The 18,832-nt window shown below is 42.9% G+C and overlaps 1 protein-coding gene across 3 annotated transcripts in view; it reads left to right on the top strand.

Moving 5' to 3' along the window:
* The window catches only part of SLC23A1 (solute carrier family 23 member 1), a 447,395-nt gene that overhangs the window by 337,610 nt on the left and 90,953 nt on the right, over positions 1–18,832 (top strand). For all 3 annotated transcript variants that reach the window (XM_078653352.1, XM_078653351.1, XM_078653350.1), the window contains 2 exons: positions 9,139–9,227; positions 12,816–12,883. In XM_078653352.1, the coding sequence (XP_078509478.1) occupies positions 9,139–9,227; positions 12,816–12,883 (157 nt within the window). The remainder of the gene's footprint in view (positions 1–9,138; positions 9,228–12,815; positions 12,884–18,832) is intronic.

The raw sequence follows: 18,832 nt of genomic DNA, 5'->3' as shown, positions 1-18,832 counted from the left end.
ATTACAACGGAGTATTACCCCACAGAGAAGCGTATTAAATATAGCCCTTATTAAAATCTCGCCAACCCATGCACTCCAGTTGCTGTGCTCTTAGGCTCTTGTCTGCTCTCTCTGCTCCTAGCGTCTACATGCGGGATACAGACCTTGGTGCCCCTTTATTTCCGTGGTTTGTTACTCTTACACATATATCACCTTGCTTCATGTCTCTTAGGCCGCTTACACTTTATGCTTCTTAAACCTTACACAATATTTTAGGACTCGGTGCTTCGTTCTCTCCCTCCCCTTTGCCTGCTACTATTTATTATTATCCCCTTTCTCCCTTTGCTCCTTCTGTGCTCCTACCGTCTGTATATACGCCCCGTACATCCCCCCCACCGGTGAGCACCGCCTACCTTATTTACAGTTACGCCCCCTGCATGCTCTCTCTTCTTCTAGCACCAAAATATAAAATACAAATCCTTTGTGTACAAAAACGGGTCTTCAGCAATATTTCTCAGTGTCGTTTCCCCTCATTTACGTGTCACACATACTAATCAGTATTTGTTCTGTGAATATTGCTTACTTCTAGAAACATACCCATTCTATTGCCTACAGACTTACAGCCCATTGTACTCTAGCCTGGGCCCCGTGAACTGTGGAGAATACAATGTCGGACTCGCATGTTCAGCACAAACTCCCCCCCCAACCCCCAAAAAAATGGAAAAGCACAAGTTTCAAACTTTAAAGGCTCCGCTTATTATCGGGATGGCACCAACATCGTATTTCTGGCTATGGCTCCTGACACTGTCTCATTAAGCAACCCCCCCAACCCATACCAACACCATGTATAAACCACTCAGCCGCTGCTAAACCTATCCATTCATGTGAGGGTTTTAGTACAACCCGCACACAGTGCGCTTTCAGTTCTGTGCCGGTGCTAATTACAGCTCGCCATGGGTATACACAGGCGCTGCCCAACGTGGCTATTAACAAACGCTGTATAGGTTTCACACTGCCAAACCTATCCATTTGTGTGAGTGTTTTAGTACAACGTGCACACAGCACGCTTGCAGTTCTGTGCGGGTACTAATTACAGCGCGCCATGGGTATAGACAGGCACTGCCCAACGTGGCTATTGACAAACGCTGTATAGATTTCACGCTGCCAAGCCAATCCGTTCATGTGAGTGTTTTAGTACAACGCGCACACAGCGTGCTTTCAGTTCTGTGCCGTGCGAATTACAACGCGCCATGGGTATACACAGGCACTGTCCAAAATGGCTATTGAAAAATGCTGTATAGGTTTCACGCTGCCAAACCAATCCATTCATGTGAGTGTTTTAGTACAACACGCACACAGTGCGCTTTCAGTTCTGTGCGGTGCTAGTTACAGCACGCCATGGGTATACACAGACGCTGCCCAGCGCGGCTATTAACAAACGCTGTATAGGTTTCACACTGCCAAACCTATCTATTTGTGTGAGTGTTTTAGTACAACGTGCACACAGCACGCTTTCAGTTCTGTGCCGGTACTAATTACAGCGCACCATGGGTATACACAGGCACTGCCCAACGTGGCTATTGACAAACGCTGTATAGATTTCACGCTGCCAAGCCAATCCGTTCATGTGAGTGTTTTAGTACAACGCGCACACAGCGTGCTTTCAGTTCTGTGCCGGTGCGAATTACAACGCGCCATGGGTATCCACAGGCACTGTTCAACATGGCTATTGACAAATGCTGTATAGGTTTCACGCTGCCAAACCAATTCATTCATGTGAGTGTTTTAGTACAGCGCGCACGCAGTGCGATTTCAGTTCTGTGCGGTGCTAGTTACAGCACGTCATGGGTATACACAGACGCTGCCCAGCGCGGCTATTAACAAACGCTGTATAGGTTTCAAGCCGCTACCCAAAAAACAATACATTGATATACACAGCACGCGCTCAGTTTTGCGAGTAGCCACAGTGCTACCACAATAATCTTGCAACGCAGCATTATCCTACAGCGTAGCACTACCATTTACTAATAGGCTCCTGCACCTTGTATTTGTCCTAAATAATTTTGCCTTACAAAGTGTTCACGGCCCACACAAATGCCCTTAAGTACTTTTTTTCTACATCACAGGTTAATTTGTGGAGCTTTTCACAGAGATTTTCCTTGCCCCTTCCGCACTCACTTCCTCTCCTCTGTCCAACCTCTCCGCCCTCCACTCTATACCAGTTCTAGTCATGCTCCACCATGGCTATAAACAGTCGGCCCAAACACATGCCCTCCTGCCCTTTTCCACTGTCTCAACGGCAAAGTCCCATATTTTATCTATCACACCATCTTGTAGCGCCTTAACATATGGATTCCCGTTCGCCCTTCACTCGTTTCCTCCCTCCCCCGTCTCACCCCACCTTTTCCCGTTCTGTGCTGGTGCTGGTCAGAGCACAGCATCAGTATACACAAACGCTGTACTGGTTCAAAGCCGCTGAACCAAACTAAGCATTACGGTACCACTAAATACATTTATTAGGCTTCTGCATTTTTGCATTTGCCAATAAATGATATTGCCCTCCATAATTTGCACAGGCCACACACATGCCCTAAAGCACTTTTTACTACCTTCCAAGTTAATTTGTAACGCTCATACACGGACTCCCATTCGCCCCTCGCTCCCTCCCTCTCCCCGTCGGGCCCCTTCTCCCTCCATTATATGTTCCTGCTGGTTATAGCCGGGCATGCCTATAAACATACACTGTACGGGTTACAAGCTTCTACCACAACAATACATTAATGTTCATAGAACATGCTCTCTCACTGTACAAGCAAGCATGTTTAGCCTAGCCACAGTGCTACCATTTTTTTCCCAACAGGACATTACCCCATAAGGTAGCGTATTACCAATTTGCACATACACTACTGCACCTTTAATCCTGCCCTTAATACATCATTTAGCTATACATATTTTTCACAGCCCACACACATGTCCTGTAGCACTTTTTTATTGTGTCGAAGGCTAATTTGTAGTAATTTTGTCACTTTTTGTGACGCACCAGCGGCGTAAAATATGCACCATGTTGCGCCCTACTTACAAAGTGACACATCTAAGCAGATGTGTCACTTTGTAAAGCCCTGCGCAACATTATACCTGCGTCGGGTATAATATATGTAGGGTGGGCTTTCTCCTGTAAAAAGCCTCGAAGAAGTGGTGCAGTGAAATCTATCAAATTTCACTGTGCCACTTCTAGGACACCACTGCGTCAAAATCTTACACCTGCCTCACAGCAGGCGTAAGACTGACACAGGCACATTTAACATGGGCCTGGCCCATGTGTAATGACACATTGCTGGAGTTGCATCACTTTTACGATACACTACAGCAATGCGTCATTAATGCACCTACAGATATGTCAGAAATACTGTAACTCCGTGTGACATGGAGCGCCGTACATTAAATATGGCGTATCCATCGTGTTGCAAGGAGTGTTTGCTCGCTTTTTTCACGCAGCGATGCAACAGTTTTCATAAATGAGGCCCATGGTATTTAGGTGCAGTAATTCAAATCCAACAGTCCCTTTTCTTTGTGTGAATAATAATTACAAAAAAATATAATGACCATTGCACCAGCTTGCGAAAGTCATAACAAGTGGATTGTTGTGTTTTCTCATCTTTATAAAATAATGTATTAATTATTTTCTTACTCAATCAATATTTCTGCGAATGGTTTATGTTGTTAAAACTGTTTATGAAATACATGCAATTATGCACTTTTAAGGAAAACTGGCCAACATTTTCAAATATATGAAAAATATGTTTTTCACGTTGAGAAATAGTGCCTGTGTTTACGATTTACTTAAATTGTATTGAACACGTGAAATAAACATTATTTTGGTGTTGTATTATTTCTAATGACACATGTATGAGACAAATGAAGACTGCATACTGACTTGAAAATTGAAGAGAGAACCAACAGTGAACAATAGCACACAGCAGCAAAGAAAGTTATCAGAAATAGCAAATGACCAGTGGAAGAGACGGCTGGGAGAAACAACAAAAGAGAACAATGCCTCATCATCAGTTAAAGACAGTCAGGCTAAGGCTGGCGTAATTAACATAAATAAACGCAAACAACAAAGTTGTCCTATTTCCCCTAGTGAGCCTTTGGCAATTGCAGTGAAATCAGATCCAGAACTCAGAGCGTCTATTGATTTCATCAACTAAAATAAAGCTCTGTGCAGATTATATTTCTCTCTGTTTGAAGACAGAAACATATAGCATCCAGCTTGCTATATATTTGCTATATATGTTCACAGCTATAAGCGGATATAAAATTAACTATACAGAAACTGAAATGTTACTTTTTAATGATATACAAAATATTCTCCCTGGCAACATTAAGAATAGATATACCACCAGCCCCAAAGGAAACCCAATACATATGTTAACAAGAAGTATCAAGATTTATTTTCTATAAATTATAAACCTTTGATCACTAAAATTACCCAACTTTTCACTCGCTGGGTTTAATCATTATGGGCCAAATGTCTCTGATTAAGATGCCAATTCCCCTCTGTTTATTTTTTATTGACAAACTTCTTATAGCTCTGCATGCTAAATATTTCACTACCATAGATTCATTGGTATCAGCATTTATATGAGGTCAATGTAAACCTAGGTTTGCAACATAGTATCCTTGTCTTATGACAATTTTATCAACAATGTAATGTTTAGTAATACAACCTCAAATATACCATGTTGTATAAGACATCCCAGGGTCCCAAAAAAGTCAGGTTCTAGAAGCTTCTCGAATTCTTTAAATGCAAAGAGCAATTGTTTAATGTTTTCAAAATTCCATACAGTAATTCTTATACCAGACTTGATCATTGTAGAACAATACAATTGTTATTTATTACCAGTTTAATGGAAAGATGAAACAGGAGTATCTTTTTATTTATATAAGACTTTTTTATAAACAAAAATTGGAAACGAATAAAACATTTTCAGCAACAGGGTCTTGCTTACAAGAGTTTGTTTTAGCGTTCATTCACACAACTGGTATGTTTGCTTGATAAATAATCTATACAAGGCAGTTAAGAAAGAGCTCAGATATTGGAAAAAATAATTAATGCTCAGCATCCTAAAGTTGGTACGTGGTATACATTCTTGTTACATGAAAAACAATCTTACAGTCTTGAAAAAGTAATTGACAGATGGCAAACAGAGACAGGCATGAGACTAACAGGAAACCAGTGGGCAAAGTGTAATTGTATGCATTTGCACATATTAAAAGGTTCCAATTTCAACAGCAGGATTTTTGTTTTTTTTACAATACATCGTTTTTATACACCTCTCCTGCTGTTCATCATAAACTTTATTGAAGCAGAAGCTTGAATTGCCCAATATGGAGACTGATGCACATTATGTGGTCTTGCCCACAGCTGACAGATTTTTGGAAAACGATTTTTCATACTTCATCTCATTTACTCAATAGACAAGTAGAAACTGATCCAACTATGCCTTTTGAGATGTTTACAGATACCACAAAGTCGGAAGATGTGCAAATATTTTTACCCACCCTAACCACAAGATCATTAATCACTACCAATGGAAGGCATCTCGACCACCCACATATGAAGACTGGCTATGAAGTCAATGTGAGCTGACGTACACTTTAAGAACTGGTACTGTGAATAAGTATTGTCAAATATGGAATTTTTGGGATACCAGACACACTTTGTTGTATACCTTTTGTATAAAGATTGATTATTAAGATGGTTTAAATTGTTAATATTACACTCATTCCATAATAAAGTTAACATTTTAAAAAAGGTTAATAAAATCTGGAGTAAGACCCATCATTGGTAGCTCCCCTCTTCCCCTGTTGACTTATCCTTTTTTATTGTTTTATGTTCCTGTCTTATTTATCGCTCTCTTTCTTGCCCCACTGAGGGCAGAATGTTCTAAATTATACAGGGAGAAACACAAAGGCAATGACAAACTTTGGAATGCTGGAGAAGAAGGTCTATACCAGCCAATGTGAATCAAACAGCTGTACACTACCAAAGTGCTGCATTTTGGCTAGATCCTATCCGGCTGGTATTTGGCCGGCAACTGAGACAAACCTCATTACAGTTGAAACCTAAATATTACTACTCCTCTTTGCAATAACAGCTGCCTTAGAGCTCACAAAGCTCTTATAATGAGCTACAATCTAAATCGGGAGTATTGAGCGCACCAGCACTGGGAGACATGTGCTGGCAATATTTCAATAAAATGTTTCACTTTCCTGTCCAGGATCCGGATTGTATATATATTTTACAACAGACTCCAGTCCATCCTGGAGAAATGCCTTGAGAGAGACATCATCATACTGATGGGGGACCTCAGTGCTAAGATTGGAGGCGACAACACTGGGTACAAAGAAGTGATGGGCAACCATGCCCTTGGCGACATGAATGAGAATGGTGCAAGATTTAAAGATCTTTGTGACCTAAACAGTCTTGTGATAGGTGATAGTGTATTCCCACACAAAAGAATACACAATGCAACACAGGTGTCACTAGACCATTGAACAGAGCCTCAGATCGACCATGTCTGTATTGCCAAGAAGTTCCAAATGTCACTGCAGTTTGTGAGAGTGATGAAAGGAGCAGACTTGGCATCAAACCATCACCTTGTCATGGCCAGGATACAGCTAAAGCAGAAGAAAGCATGGGTGGAACTGACAAACCAAGGCCAGCAGTATAGCTTCATCCTCCTCAAACATGCAGAGAAATTGAGTGAATATTTAGTCACCCTCAGTAACAAGTTTCAAGTCCTGCAAGAACTAGAGACCCAGTAGAAAGTCAGTGGGAGAAGATCAATTAAATAGTGACATCTACCTGCCAGGAGGTCATGGGGCCCAAGGGATACTAGTATAAAGAATGGATCTCCACCGAGACTCTCCACAAAAGCTAAGAGAGAAAGGAAAAGAAAGCTGCAGTCAACACCAGCTGAACAAGAGCAGAAAAAGCAAAAGCTCAAGGTGTATACACAAAAACCAAGGAAGCAAAGCAAAGCTTAAGAGCAGACAAGCGAAGATTCATTGATGGTCATGTCACAGAAGCCCAGGAAGCAGTCATCCATAGAAACTTGAAAGAACTCTACAACATAACTAGGAAACTCTTTGGCAGATACAGCAAGCAAGAAAGATATATTAAAGACAAAGCTAGAAAAACAATCATGGGTAATAAAGGCCAACAATAATGATGGGTGGAGCATGTTGCAGAACTGCTGAACCAGCCCTTGCAGCCGTCTTCACCAAAATTACAGCCAGCTGACAAGGTCCTGCAAATCAACTGCAGCAGACCAACCAAGGAAGAAATACGGCAAGCCATAAAACATTTGAGAAATGGGAAGGCAGCAGGACCTGACTTGATGGAATGGAACTCCCCCTCTATGTCAATGTCATCGACTATGAGAAGGCATTTGACAGCGTGGACAGAGAGACCCTTGGAAACTCCTCTACCACTATGGTGAGCCCTATAAACATGTAAGAATCATCAGGAACTCTTACATGGCCTGCAAGATAGTCCATTAAGGACAACTCATGGAAGCCTTCCAAGTTAAGACTGGAGTCTGTCATGGTTGTTTGCTTTCACTTTTTCTCTTCCTGCTGGCCATAGACTAGATCATGAAAACATCCACGGCAAGGAGAAGAAATGTGATACATTTGACATGTTGGACACAGCTCGACAATCTGGACTTTGCAGATGACCTGGCCCTACTCTCCCAGACACATCTGCAGATGCAAGAGAAGACTGACAGTGTGACACCCACCTCAGCACAACTTGGCCTCAATATACACAAGGGAAGAACCAAGATCCTGAAAGCTAACACAGGCGGCACAACTGCAATCACTCTTGCAGATGATGCACTGGAAGAGGTTGAGGCCTCACCTTCCTGGGAAGCGTCATAGACAAGCAGGGTGGCACAGACGCCTACGTCAAGGCAATAATTGGCAAAGCAAGAACTGCCTTCATTCAGCTAAGAAGATCTGGTGTTCCAAGGACCTTTTTAACACCAACAAAAACAGGTCTTTCTGTATGGAGAAGAAACTTGAATGCCAACAGTGACCACCTCCAACAAATGTAGACCTTCATCAATACCTGTCTGAGGAAAATCCTCTAAACTTGCTGGCCTACCAAATACCATCAGAAAAAACTATCTATGGCAGCAGACTTTCCAACTCCCTGCTCATTAAGAAATCATGAAACAATGCTGGGGCTAAATAAACACCACAAGGTAAGGCTTGATCTGGAGCCCTCAATGGAACAAGAAGAGAAAGGCAAAGATACACCTTGTGCCGAGGCCTCAGGGCTGACTGTAAGGAGATGGGTTACAGCTGGAGTATGATTGACAGAAAAGCCTAGGACAGAGATGACCGGAGAGTCCTGGTTGATGGCATATCCCGCAGGAGTGGTAGTAGGCATAAGTAAGTAATTATGTGGGTGGGTGACATCTCCCCTAAACCTCTCTGCGACCTTCTAAAAATCCCTCGTTCTCTTCCCTGATCCCATTCTCATTTAGAGTAAGCCTGCCCCTTTTCAGAGCCACTCCTATGTGTCCCACTCACATCTACAACTAAAATGTATACTTAATTATGCGTAAGTATAGTTAACTATGGAGGCATAAACCTCAACCGTAGTTTGTAAATAGATTTTTGTAGTACATTTTGTAATACAATCAAACGTACTGCAAAGTGCCGTTTATGAATCAGGCCTTAAATGTACTCAGCCCTGCCCTATGAAGTGCAGCACAGTAAACAGATAGAGCTAAATATAATTTAAAGTGTTACAAAGAGCACTTCAACAGGTACAGGATTATAAAGAAATAGTAAGAGAAAGGAGAGAGAAGCTATTTGTTTTTTTCTAACAATCTAGTGGAATAATTTTTTAACACTCTGTTGCTGGATTTTTTGCTGATGATTTGTGTTATGCGTGAGTGCGCCCTAATGTCTCCGGGGACCTTCAGCATCTTTAAATGTCCCCTGATGAGGTCTCCAGGGACTAAGAAGGTAGTAGTACAGGTGATATATGGAATGTATTAGGTCAGTAATGCTTTACTTTGAGACTCATGTATATGTTTATTTAAACTGTTAATTACAATTGAGCATGTCTTCTTTATAACCTAGACTTCCTTTGTTTCAAGCAAGTGCGTTTGCTTTCTTGGTTCCAGCCAAATCCATATTATCACTGGATAAATGGAAGTGTCCACCCGAGGGTAAGACAACAATATTTATTTTTAAAATGTTCAAATATGCTAATTAATATGTGAGTGGAACAATCACAGATGCTTACCTTTTTCAAGAATATTCCATTGTATTGGATATATTTAAATGTGCTGCATATGAACCCATTTGACCACCTATGTGGCCTATCTGCGCTCATCCATTCATGTGCTCATACTTACCAAGACCCCTTATGTCCCTGACACCAATTGTGGCCTTCAACAATCCAGCCATTGATTAATGCGTAATGAGGATCTGCGATTGAGCAGCAAATGTTACAACCACATGGAGAGTTACATTTGGAAATAGCCTTAAGCCACCCTGTTAGTGATTCTAACTACACATAGCTTTTATGACTGAGAGGCGACGGAGCGGAGCATACCAGGACCTAGGCAACCATTTAAGGCGTACTGTCAATGATCACCATTTGGGTAAAAGATTGACGTCTGTTCCGAATCAGGTGATTTACCTTCTGAATTGAACACATTTCTGAAGGTTAGAAAAGTTCAGTGGGATATGGCGTCCCAAGATGTGGCTGAGAAGGGATCCTTGAGATCAGATGTGTTTACTGATCTGCCACACTCTTACTAAGACCTATGCTCCAAAAGGCACAGAGCAAGAAAATGTGCTGCCAGGCCTCTTGTGGGGGTGGGTCAAACCGGGTAGATAAGTTTGCTATTGGAGATGACCTCTCTGTGAATGCACCTTAAATTTACAGGCTTCCACGTCTGCGTATTGCAGTACTGTAACCATTTTCTGTTTTAGGGGTGTGTTTTTGGGCAAAAGGATACCCCACAGTCCACTGCACCATGAAACCTTGAATTTTAGATCCTTTGTTGACTTGAACAGAGCTCTCCCTGCCTCTCGTATTCCCACTAGGGTCGCCCAGTCACTCCGCCAGATGTGAAAGGAAATCTCTACTGTGACCTCTCCATTTGCCCCCACCTCCTCCTGTGCTCGACCACAATGCCCTGCACCTGCCCAGCCTGTTAAAAAGGGAAAGGTGCTGCAATAACTTTTCAAAGGTATATGTGGCTTAGAAGGTAGAGAGAGGTTACACAAGCACACTTGAAAGAGGAAACCTTCAATCTCAATGATACAGACATTTACCCAAAATGTAAACTTAAACTAATTGATTCTTATCAATTACAATCATAAATTAAAATTAATTGAATTGAAAGGAATTGATTCAGACTATGGGTCCGATTATGATGTCGAGCAGAAAGCCTCCGACCGACAGTCGGATTCTCCTAGACCGTGTCGGAACCCATTCGCCCGCCTCGGTTGGATTCCCATCTGCCCGACCGATTACGATGTTCATGGACGGAAGGTAAACCGTTTGGTCATTCCGAATCGGTTCCGATCGGCTCTCGGAGTATCCGTGTCAGTCGGAGCCGCATCGTACAGCTCTACGGACAGCGTTTCCGACTGAGCAATTACGATCCTGGTTTCTTACAGCCTTTCCGAGTGGGACTCTCCGACATGAAAAGGCTGTCGGAAACTGACTATGGGGGCCCCGAGAAGGCCCCCTTCATCCTGAGGTCTCTGGTTGGGGGCCGAGGGGGTACCCAAGGGACCATGGCGTGCCTGCGACAGGGTGCACTGTTTTCCGCAAACACCCCTTTTCCCCATAGGAGTCAGTGTTGTCGGTCAGAACACGGGCTCCCATAGAAGTCAATGGCACTCCAACCGAACACTGTTCGGTCACATCATAATTGGTCAGATACGCTGAAAACATTTAATGCTGCAGTAGTGAAGATGTCTTTTATTCAAATGTGCTGGCAGGTCTCTTGTGGGGGTGGGTCAAACAGGGTAGATAAGTCTGCTATTGGAGATGACCTCTCTGTGAATGCACCTTAAATTTACAGGCTTCCACGTCTGCGTATTGCAGTACTGTAACCATTTCCTGTTTTAGGGGTGTGTTTTTGGGCAAAAGGATACCTCACAGTCCACTGCACCATGAAACCTTGAATTTTAGATCCTTTGTTGACTTGAACAGAGCTCTCCCAGCCTCTCGTATTCCCACTAGGGTCGCTCAGTCACTTCGCCAGATGTGAAAGGAAATCTCTACTGTGACCTCTCCATTTGCCCCCACCTCCTCCTGTGCTCGACCACAATGCCCTGTACCTGCCCAGCCTCTTGAAAAGGGAAAGGTGCTGCAATAACTTTTCAAAGCCATATGGGGCCTAGAAGGTAGAGAGAGGTTACGCAAGCACACTTGAAAGAGAAAACCTTCAATCTCAATGATACAGACATTTACCCAAAATGTAAATTTAAACTAATTGATTCTAAATCAATTACAATTATAAAATAAAATGAATTGAATTGAAAGGAATTGATTCAGAGTATGGGTCCAATTATTTTGTCGAGCAGAAAGCCTCTGACTGACAGTCGGATTCTCCTAGACCGTGTCGGAACCCATCCGCCCGCCTCGGTTGGATTCCAATCTGCCCGACCGATTACGATGTTCATGGTCGGAAGGTAAACCGTTTGGTCATTCCGAATCGGTTCTGACCGGCTCTCGGAGAATCCGTGTCAGTCGGAGCCGTATCGTACAGCTCTACGGACAGCGTTTCCGAATGAGCAATTACGATCCTGGTTTCTTACAGCCTTTCCGAGTGGGACTGTCCGACATGAAAAGGCTGTCGGAAACTGACTATGGGGGCCCCTAGAAGGCCCCCTTCATCCTGAGGTCTCTGGTTGGGGGCCGAGGGGGTACCAAAGGGACCATGGGGTGCCTGCAACAGGGTGCACGGTTTTCCGCAAACACCCCTTTTCCCCATAGGAGTCAGTGTTGTCTGTCAGAACACGGGCTCCCATAGAAGTCAATGGCACTCCGACCGAACACTGTTCGGTCACATCATAATCGGCCAGGCAGAACCGCCGAACGCGAATCGGTCAGAACCGATTCCAAGAAGGAGTCGGTTGGAAAGTTTCTGCACGACATCGTAATCTCCCACTAACTGCAGAATATATTAAAAGATTGACATAGATTTTACTGTATACACACAAACATGCAGGGGCACACTGTATGCTTCAGGGGCCTAATTCTGAATTATGGGCAGTCATTCAAATAGCAGAGCTCTTTTTGGTCAGTCTTGCCACATTAACAACCTAAGCACAGTGGTAAAAATGCAAACAAAACTGGTTTATAATGACAAATGTATGTCATTAACTTAAAGCATTAATAACTCGATAATAGAAAATAAATATGTTTTTATCTTTTGCACTCAAGGTTTGTCTTAATTACCTTGATCTTGACTTGGCCATAAGGCACCCAAAACAAGTTAAGAATCAGGCAAACCACCTAACAGTTTGAAGTGTCCATATGATCAGATATGACCGAAAAACTGGGCATGTTGATTGCCAGCAGTTCCTAAAAAGCTTAGATAATGCTTTAAACTCAGAATAAAGTTGGGAATGATTTTAAAAGACTGACTACTGTATTGCTTTGGGTGAAAATCATGACTGCTTGAGTATACAACTTGGAATCATGCATATAAATATAGCACCCAGTGTATGAATAGGCCAGAAACACAAGCACAGGTTTTATATTATGGCCATTTCTTTTTCTTTTGCAGAAGAAATTTATGGAAATTGGACAGTCCCGCTAAACACGTCTCACATTTGGCAACCACGAATAAGAGAGGTAGATCAATTCTTAATGTTATTGTGCCAAGCATGACAGTCACACAAAATGTTGTTAAATTTCACTGTTTTGGCTAATACAAAAAGTTAAGAATTTAGTAGATTGGTGAAACCATCCTTCACCTTCCCTGCTATTCTCTGAACCATATCAGAGGGAAGAGAGATATGTTACTTGATGTGACTGCACTGGCATTAGTACTCCTGATAAAGTAGCAAAGTATCATGTGCCTTTCGTCCACTTGAGCTGTGTCAGAGCATAGCAGGAGGAGAGAAGATGGTCTGAGTTGAGGGCGGCTTGTGGTAATTTAATTTAGTTTAGCTCTATTTTTGGCAATTGAAACACCTGCCTCTTAACCACATCAGTGAATCCCTGTCCCTTTTAAGTTTCTGGTTCTGGTGAAAGGGCCCATTCTCCGGATGATTCTATTTAATCTGGGAGGTATGGGTATTTTGGTGGCCATTTTGAAAAGGTTTCGGCCAAGAACGATCCCTATTTCGAACATGTTCCGGTGAGCCACGAGAAGGGAATCCTTGGGTGAAAGTGCAGCCTACAGCATTGTCTAGAAACAAGCGCCTCTCACCTTCCGTGCCAGCTCATGGGGCAACAACGTTACTAAACGGATAGATCTAACAAGAATACCATTGGTATTCATTTGACTGCCTGATTAAGGCATTTTGAAGAAAGTACTAGAGACCAGCAGGCATATGTACCTTTTAATTTTCTCACTGACAGCAGTGAAGTAGGGATCGTTCTTGGTCATGAGGAAGTAAGCCAGGGGGATGGCTTCTGCAACATATCGACCTTGTAGAAAGTGACTCATTATAGTACACCATCTACACCTCCCCATTGTTTTACTATTTCCAGCTAAGGAAGGCAATACAGTTATTTCTTTTACTAGCCCGGAAATTTTCAAATATTTAATTTCACTATTTTTCATGACCCTACCTCCACATGCACTACACATAATCATTATCACTAATAAAAGTGCTCCAGCGTCTACGTAGGTCGTAGCATCCCCCGCCCCGTAGAGGGACAGGAAGACCTCAATGATGAAGCATGACACTGAATCAGGTTTCAGTGTGTGAGGGGTATTTTATAATTTCAATAGGACTGCCCTTCTGAAATCAATGAGAAGGTGCTTGATTTTTCCAAACCATCCTTTTGATAAAAACCATTAAGATATCTAGGTAGCAAGTACAAAAACAGTAGAATATTTGTGTTGTAAAATATTCTTCCTATTAGACTGGGCCCACAAGTCCAAGGAACAGGCATGGATCGCCTCCAAAGAAATGGAAAAGGCATTTGACACACTTGGATGGGAATATCTGCAGAGAGAGCTACCAGGTTGCGGTAAAGGCCCTCAGTTTTTACAGTGAATCAGACTCCTCTATCCTGCGCCAACAGGCTGCATAATCTTGGACCCATTTATTATAGTGCGTGGCACCAGGCAGGGTTGCCCTCTATCACCCATAATCTTCGCTTTAGCGATGGAACCCTTGGCCTGTGCATTGCGCCTCCAGACACCCACCTGGGGCATTAAAGCATACAACTAATGGCATACAATCTCAGTGCATGCAGGTGATGCACTGATATACCTTTGCGACCATCAGACAGTACTTCACAAACTAATGGACTTGCTGGACTGTTATGGGCGCATCTCCCGCCTCAAGGTAAACTGGGGGAAATCGCTCTTGTTCCCAATGACACCCGTGACTCCTGGACAGTGCACTGTTCTGCCACACTCCCCACATACCTGGGCCTGGGAATCCTTCAAGTACCTGGGAGTACATGTATATCACTCACAAGTAGATCTAATCTACGGCAACCTGGATAGGGCTATCACTAACGCTTGCTCTTCCTTGCCGTTTTGGACGGAGCTGCCACTCTCACCCATGGGACGAATAGCCATCCCCAAAATGCTATTGCTACCCAGGTTGCTGTACGTCTTCACTGCCCTGCCCTTCTCAGTACATGATAAGCTGTTCCACAATTTGAAATCACTATTAGCATCTTTAATATGGGGTGAGGGCAGAATTAGAGTTGCCCTAATGATGTTTTACACTCCAGTCGTGGAGGGAGGCCTGGAAGCACCTAATCACGAATACTATTACGCGGCTTCATAGCTGCAATTGCCAATGCGGTGGCTGACAGGCCGCATTACTGCCGAATTAGGATACTTGGTGTATGGCCTACACCAATCCACTTTGCTGGACTGGCTACTCGGACCCGAAACGACAATCTCGAAGAAGCCAGGCAATGTATTGATGTCCATGGCTCGCAAATGTTGGATCTGTTATCAATGGGTGAGACAGTCGCCACCACCCTACGCCCGACCTACAACTAGGAGTAAGCCCTGGCTCTACCACCAAAGTTCCACGCCCAGAAATGACAGAATGGTCCACAGCAAGCCTCAGTACTTGGGGCAGCTTGTTTGTTGACTCATCTTTATGCGAGTTCGAGACACTAGTGGATGATTAAGGTATATCCCCAGGCTCATTCCTAGTGTATGCCTCACTCACTCGGCAATTATACAGGACATGGGGCATCAAACATGACAAACCTAAGACATGTCAAGTTATGTTATGTTATGTTATGTTAAAAAATGTATACAGCGCACGAATAACAGTAGTTTCATGGCACTAGCGAACGAGAAGCAAACAGAAGCATTAGTCAAAGAATAGCCAGGTCTTGATGGCTTTTCTGAAAAGTGGTAGGGACGGCAGATTTCTGATGTTGAACAGGAGGGAGTTCCAAAGCCTTGTAGCTCCCACCACAAATCTTCTACCAACCCCGCGTGCTTTGAGGATTCCCTGCCTCTTGTGATATCAAGCATCTGTTTGGAGAGTACCAGTGCAAAGAGTGTTTCAGGAACTGAGGGCCAGTCCCGTGTAGTGCTTTGTAAGTAATACACATGGTTTTAAAATTGATCCGACTTTTAATTGGTATCCAGTGTAGGCTCTGGTGGTGTGTTCCCACCGACTGGAATTTGGGAATTCCCAGGAGAAGCCTTGCGGCCACGTTTTGGATCATCTAGAGCCTACGTAATTGCTTCATAGGCGTACCAAGTTTTAATCCATTACCGTTTTCCTGCTTTCTGTTGGGATCAGAGGTAGGATTTTCTTAATTGCTTTAAGCAAAAAGAAACATGATGACAAAATTGCCTTAACTTGAGCTTCAAAATCCAGCCTCTGATCTATCATTACACCCAGGTTTTTTACTTTGGGGACTGGGATAGGTGCTGATCCCAGTTCATCTGGCCACCAAATCTGGGACCAGGAGGGGGAAAAATTACCGACAGAATCACCTCTGTTTTCCCAGAATTTAGCTTGAGGCAGTGCAAGCTCATCCATGAGCTGACTGCTGTCATACCACAATTTGGGTGTCATCCGCGTATGATGTTAATGCCATTCCAAAAGATCTGATGAGAGCTGCCAGTTCCAACACATATATATATTAAAAAGTGTAGGACTTAAAGAAGATGTAACAAGTGACAAGAAGTCCCTAGTTGGCCTATAGGTCAGGCAGAGAGGGAGATTCCTCAGTTAGAATGACAAGGGGTGAGGGGGAGGGAGGGGGAAGCTGATTAGCCAACCGATGCCATAACCACATGAAAAATAAATCACAAATATTGAGGGAAAATGATAAAAACACAATTCAAACCACAAAGTGTATGTACTTGTACAAATTTTTAATTCACGATATACAAAAGTTAATATATAATACCAGTTTAAAAAAACATAAAAATGTACTTGTAAATGTACATGGGTACAAAAGAATAATTTAAAAACACAAGAACACAAGTTGTCAACTTGTGTACCCATGTACATTTACAAGTACATTTTTATGTTTTTTTAAACTGGTAATATATATTAACTTTTGTATATCGTGAATTAAAAATTTGTACAAGTACATACACTTTGTGGTTTGAATTGTGTTTTTATCATTTTCCCTCAATATTTGTGATTTATTTTTCATGTGGTTATGGCATCGGTTGGCTAATCAGCTTCCCCCTCCCTCCCCCTCACCCCTTGTCATTCTAACTGAGGAATCTCCCTCTCTGCCTGACCTATAGGCCAACTAGGGACTTCTTGTCACTTGTTACATTTGTTTTTCTCCTCGTCCCCTATCGGATTGTGAGGAGACCTCCCTTTTCATTTTTTTGTTTTTTTTGGACTTAAAGAAGAACCCTGTGGTACCCCACATGGGGGTGTAAAAGACAGGGAGGTGAAATTACCCTACGCAACAGATTGCGTCCTATCCACTAAAAAGGTGGAGACCAATGCCAGTGCCTTTCCAAAAATACCGAAGGAATTAAAACATTTTAGCAGCGTTTTATGGTCTACCGTATCGAAGGCCACCGACAGGTCAAGCAGGACAAGTGCTGCAGTGCTCCCTGCATTTAATGCTGTTCTTATTTCATCTGTTGCCTTTATTAGCGCTGTTTCAGTGCTAGGTTCTGCCCTTATCCAGCAAGTTGTGTTCACGTAAATATGAAGCAAGGTGGATGTTCATAACCTTTACAGCCAGTTTGGCTGGGACTGCAAGGCGTGATATGGGTCTATATTTGCCTGGGTCTAGTGCATCCAGGTTGGCTTTTTTCAAAAGAGGTAGAATTGAGGCTCTCTTCTATATAGAGGGGAAGACACCATCGGAGAACATGGAATTAAAAATGGCAGTAAGGCTAATTCCAAGGATTTCCGGGGCTTGTTTGAATATCAAAGGAGGGAATGGATCATGGGGTGAGCCTGATCTTATTTTGGAGATAAGAGCAACTGTCTTGTCAACAGTTACTGCTGTGACTTCTGCAAGGATGGGGGCAGTTGAGTGTGAGACACATGATGTGTTGTGATTATACGAGTTTGCCTCATTGCAAAAGGTGGTGAAGATTTGCTCCACTTTGTATTGGAAGTGCTGGGCTAGTGCATCATAGAATTCCTGAGAGTGGTTGCACCCCTTTCTTTCGGGGTGTAGAAAGTTTGGTTACCACCCGAAAGAGCTCTTTGGAAGAATTTTCTGCCTCCTTGATTTGTTTTGAAAAATAGGAAGCCTTTTCTGACAGGATCAATTTTTTGTAGTCTGCTTAAAGCATTTTGCATTACCAATTCCTGTTCATCATAGATTATTCCCCAACATCTTTGCTGTCTTCTGCGCTCCTGTTTTTTAAGTCTAAGAGTGTACGAAAACCAGGGGGCAGATGGAGTAGTCCTATTGCTTGAGGATTTTTTTTAAGGGAAGCTATGAGATTGGCAGTTGTTGTAAGCCACTAATAAAATGGATAGAGGCCTATTCTGGTTCTAGTGGTCCTTTGGTAAGTAGTTGTTCAAGCTGGAATTGAATTTGGTTGTTATCTACCTGTTTCCAGTTACGATATGAACCAGCTGTCTGGTTGGGTTGCCTAGGTTGGTCCTTGAGTGATTTATCAAGCTCGAAAATAATAGCACTATGATCGGTCCAACTTAATGGTAGAATTTGCTTGATCTTGAGTGCATTATGTCTAGAAAAAATCCCCTCCAGAGTATGGCCGGCCAGGTGTATAGGGCCTTTGACCCTTTGATTTAGCCCAGCAAGTATCATGGTGTCAAGTAACGAGATCGTGTTTGGGTCCATGTCCACGTCTAGATGAAAATTAAAGTCACCGTGTAGTGTGAAATTGTTCTCCAGCGCACACGTTTCAAGTAGTGTGTTAAGGAAAGCCAGGAACAATTATTTTCTTTTCCCCTGGTGGGCAATGAACCAGTATTCCTTTGAATGCAAGACAATTAGCTAGTTTGAAGCTAAAGGATAAGGCCTTACAGTCCTGGTAAGGGACGGACTCAAAGATAGCTGACAGATTATCTTGATTTATAATAGCAAGACCACCCCATTTTTTTGCCTCCTGTCTTGTCTAAAAACTGTGTAGCCAGGAGGCACCGCTTTGTAGAAATCCGGGCCTTATTACACACACCGTTG

Source organism: Lissotriton helveticus, chromosome 7 (genome assembly GCF_964261635.1).
Source record: "Lissotriton helveticus chromosome 7, aLisHel1.1, whole genome shotgun sequence".
Classification (NCBI taxonomy): Eukaryota; Metazoa; Chordata; class Amphibia; order Caudata; family Salamandridae; genus Lissotriton; species Lissotriton helveticus.
Note: the sequence above shows the minus strand (reverse complement) of the source record. Positions and strands in the feature narration are given on the sequence as shown.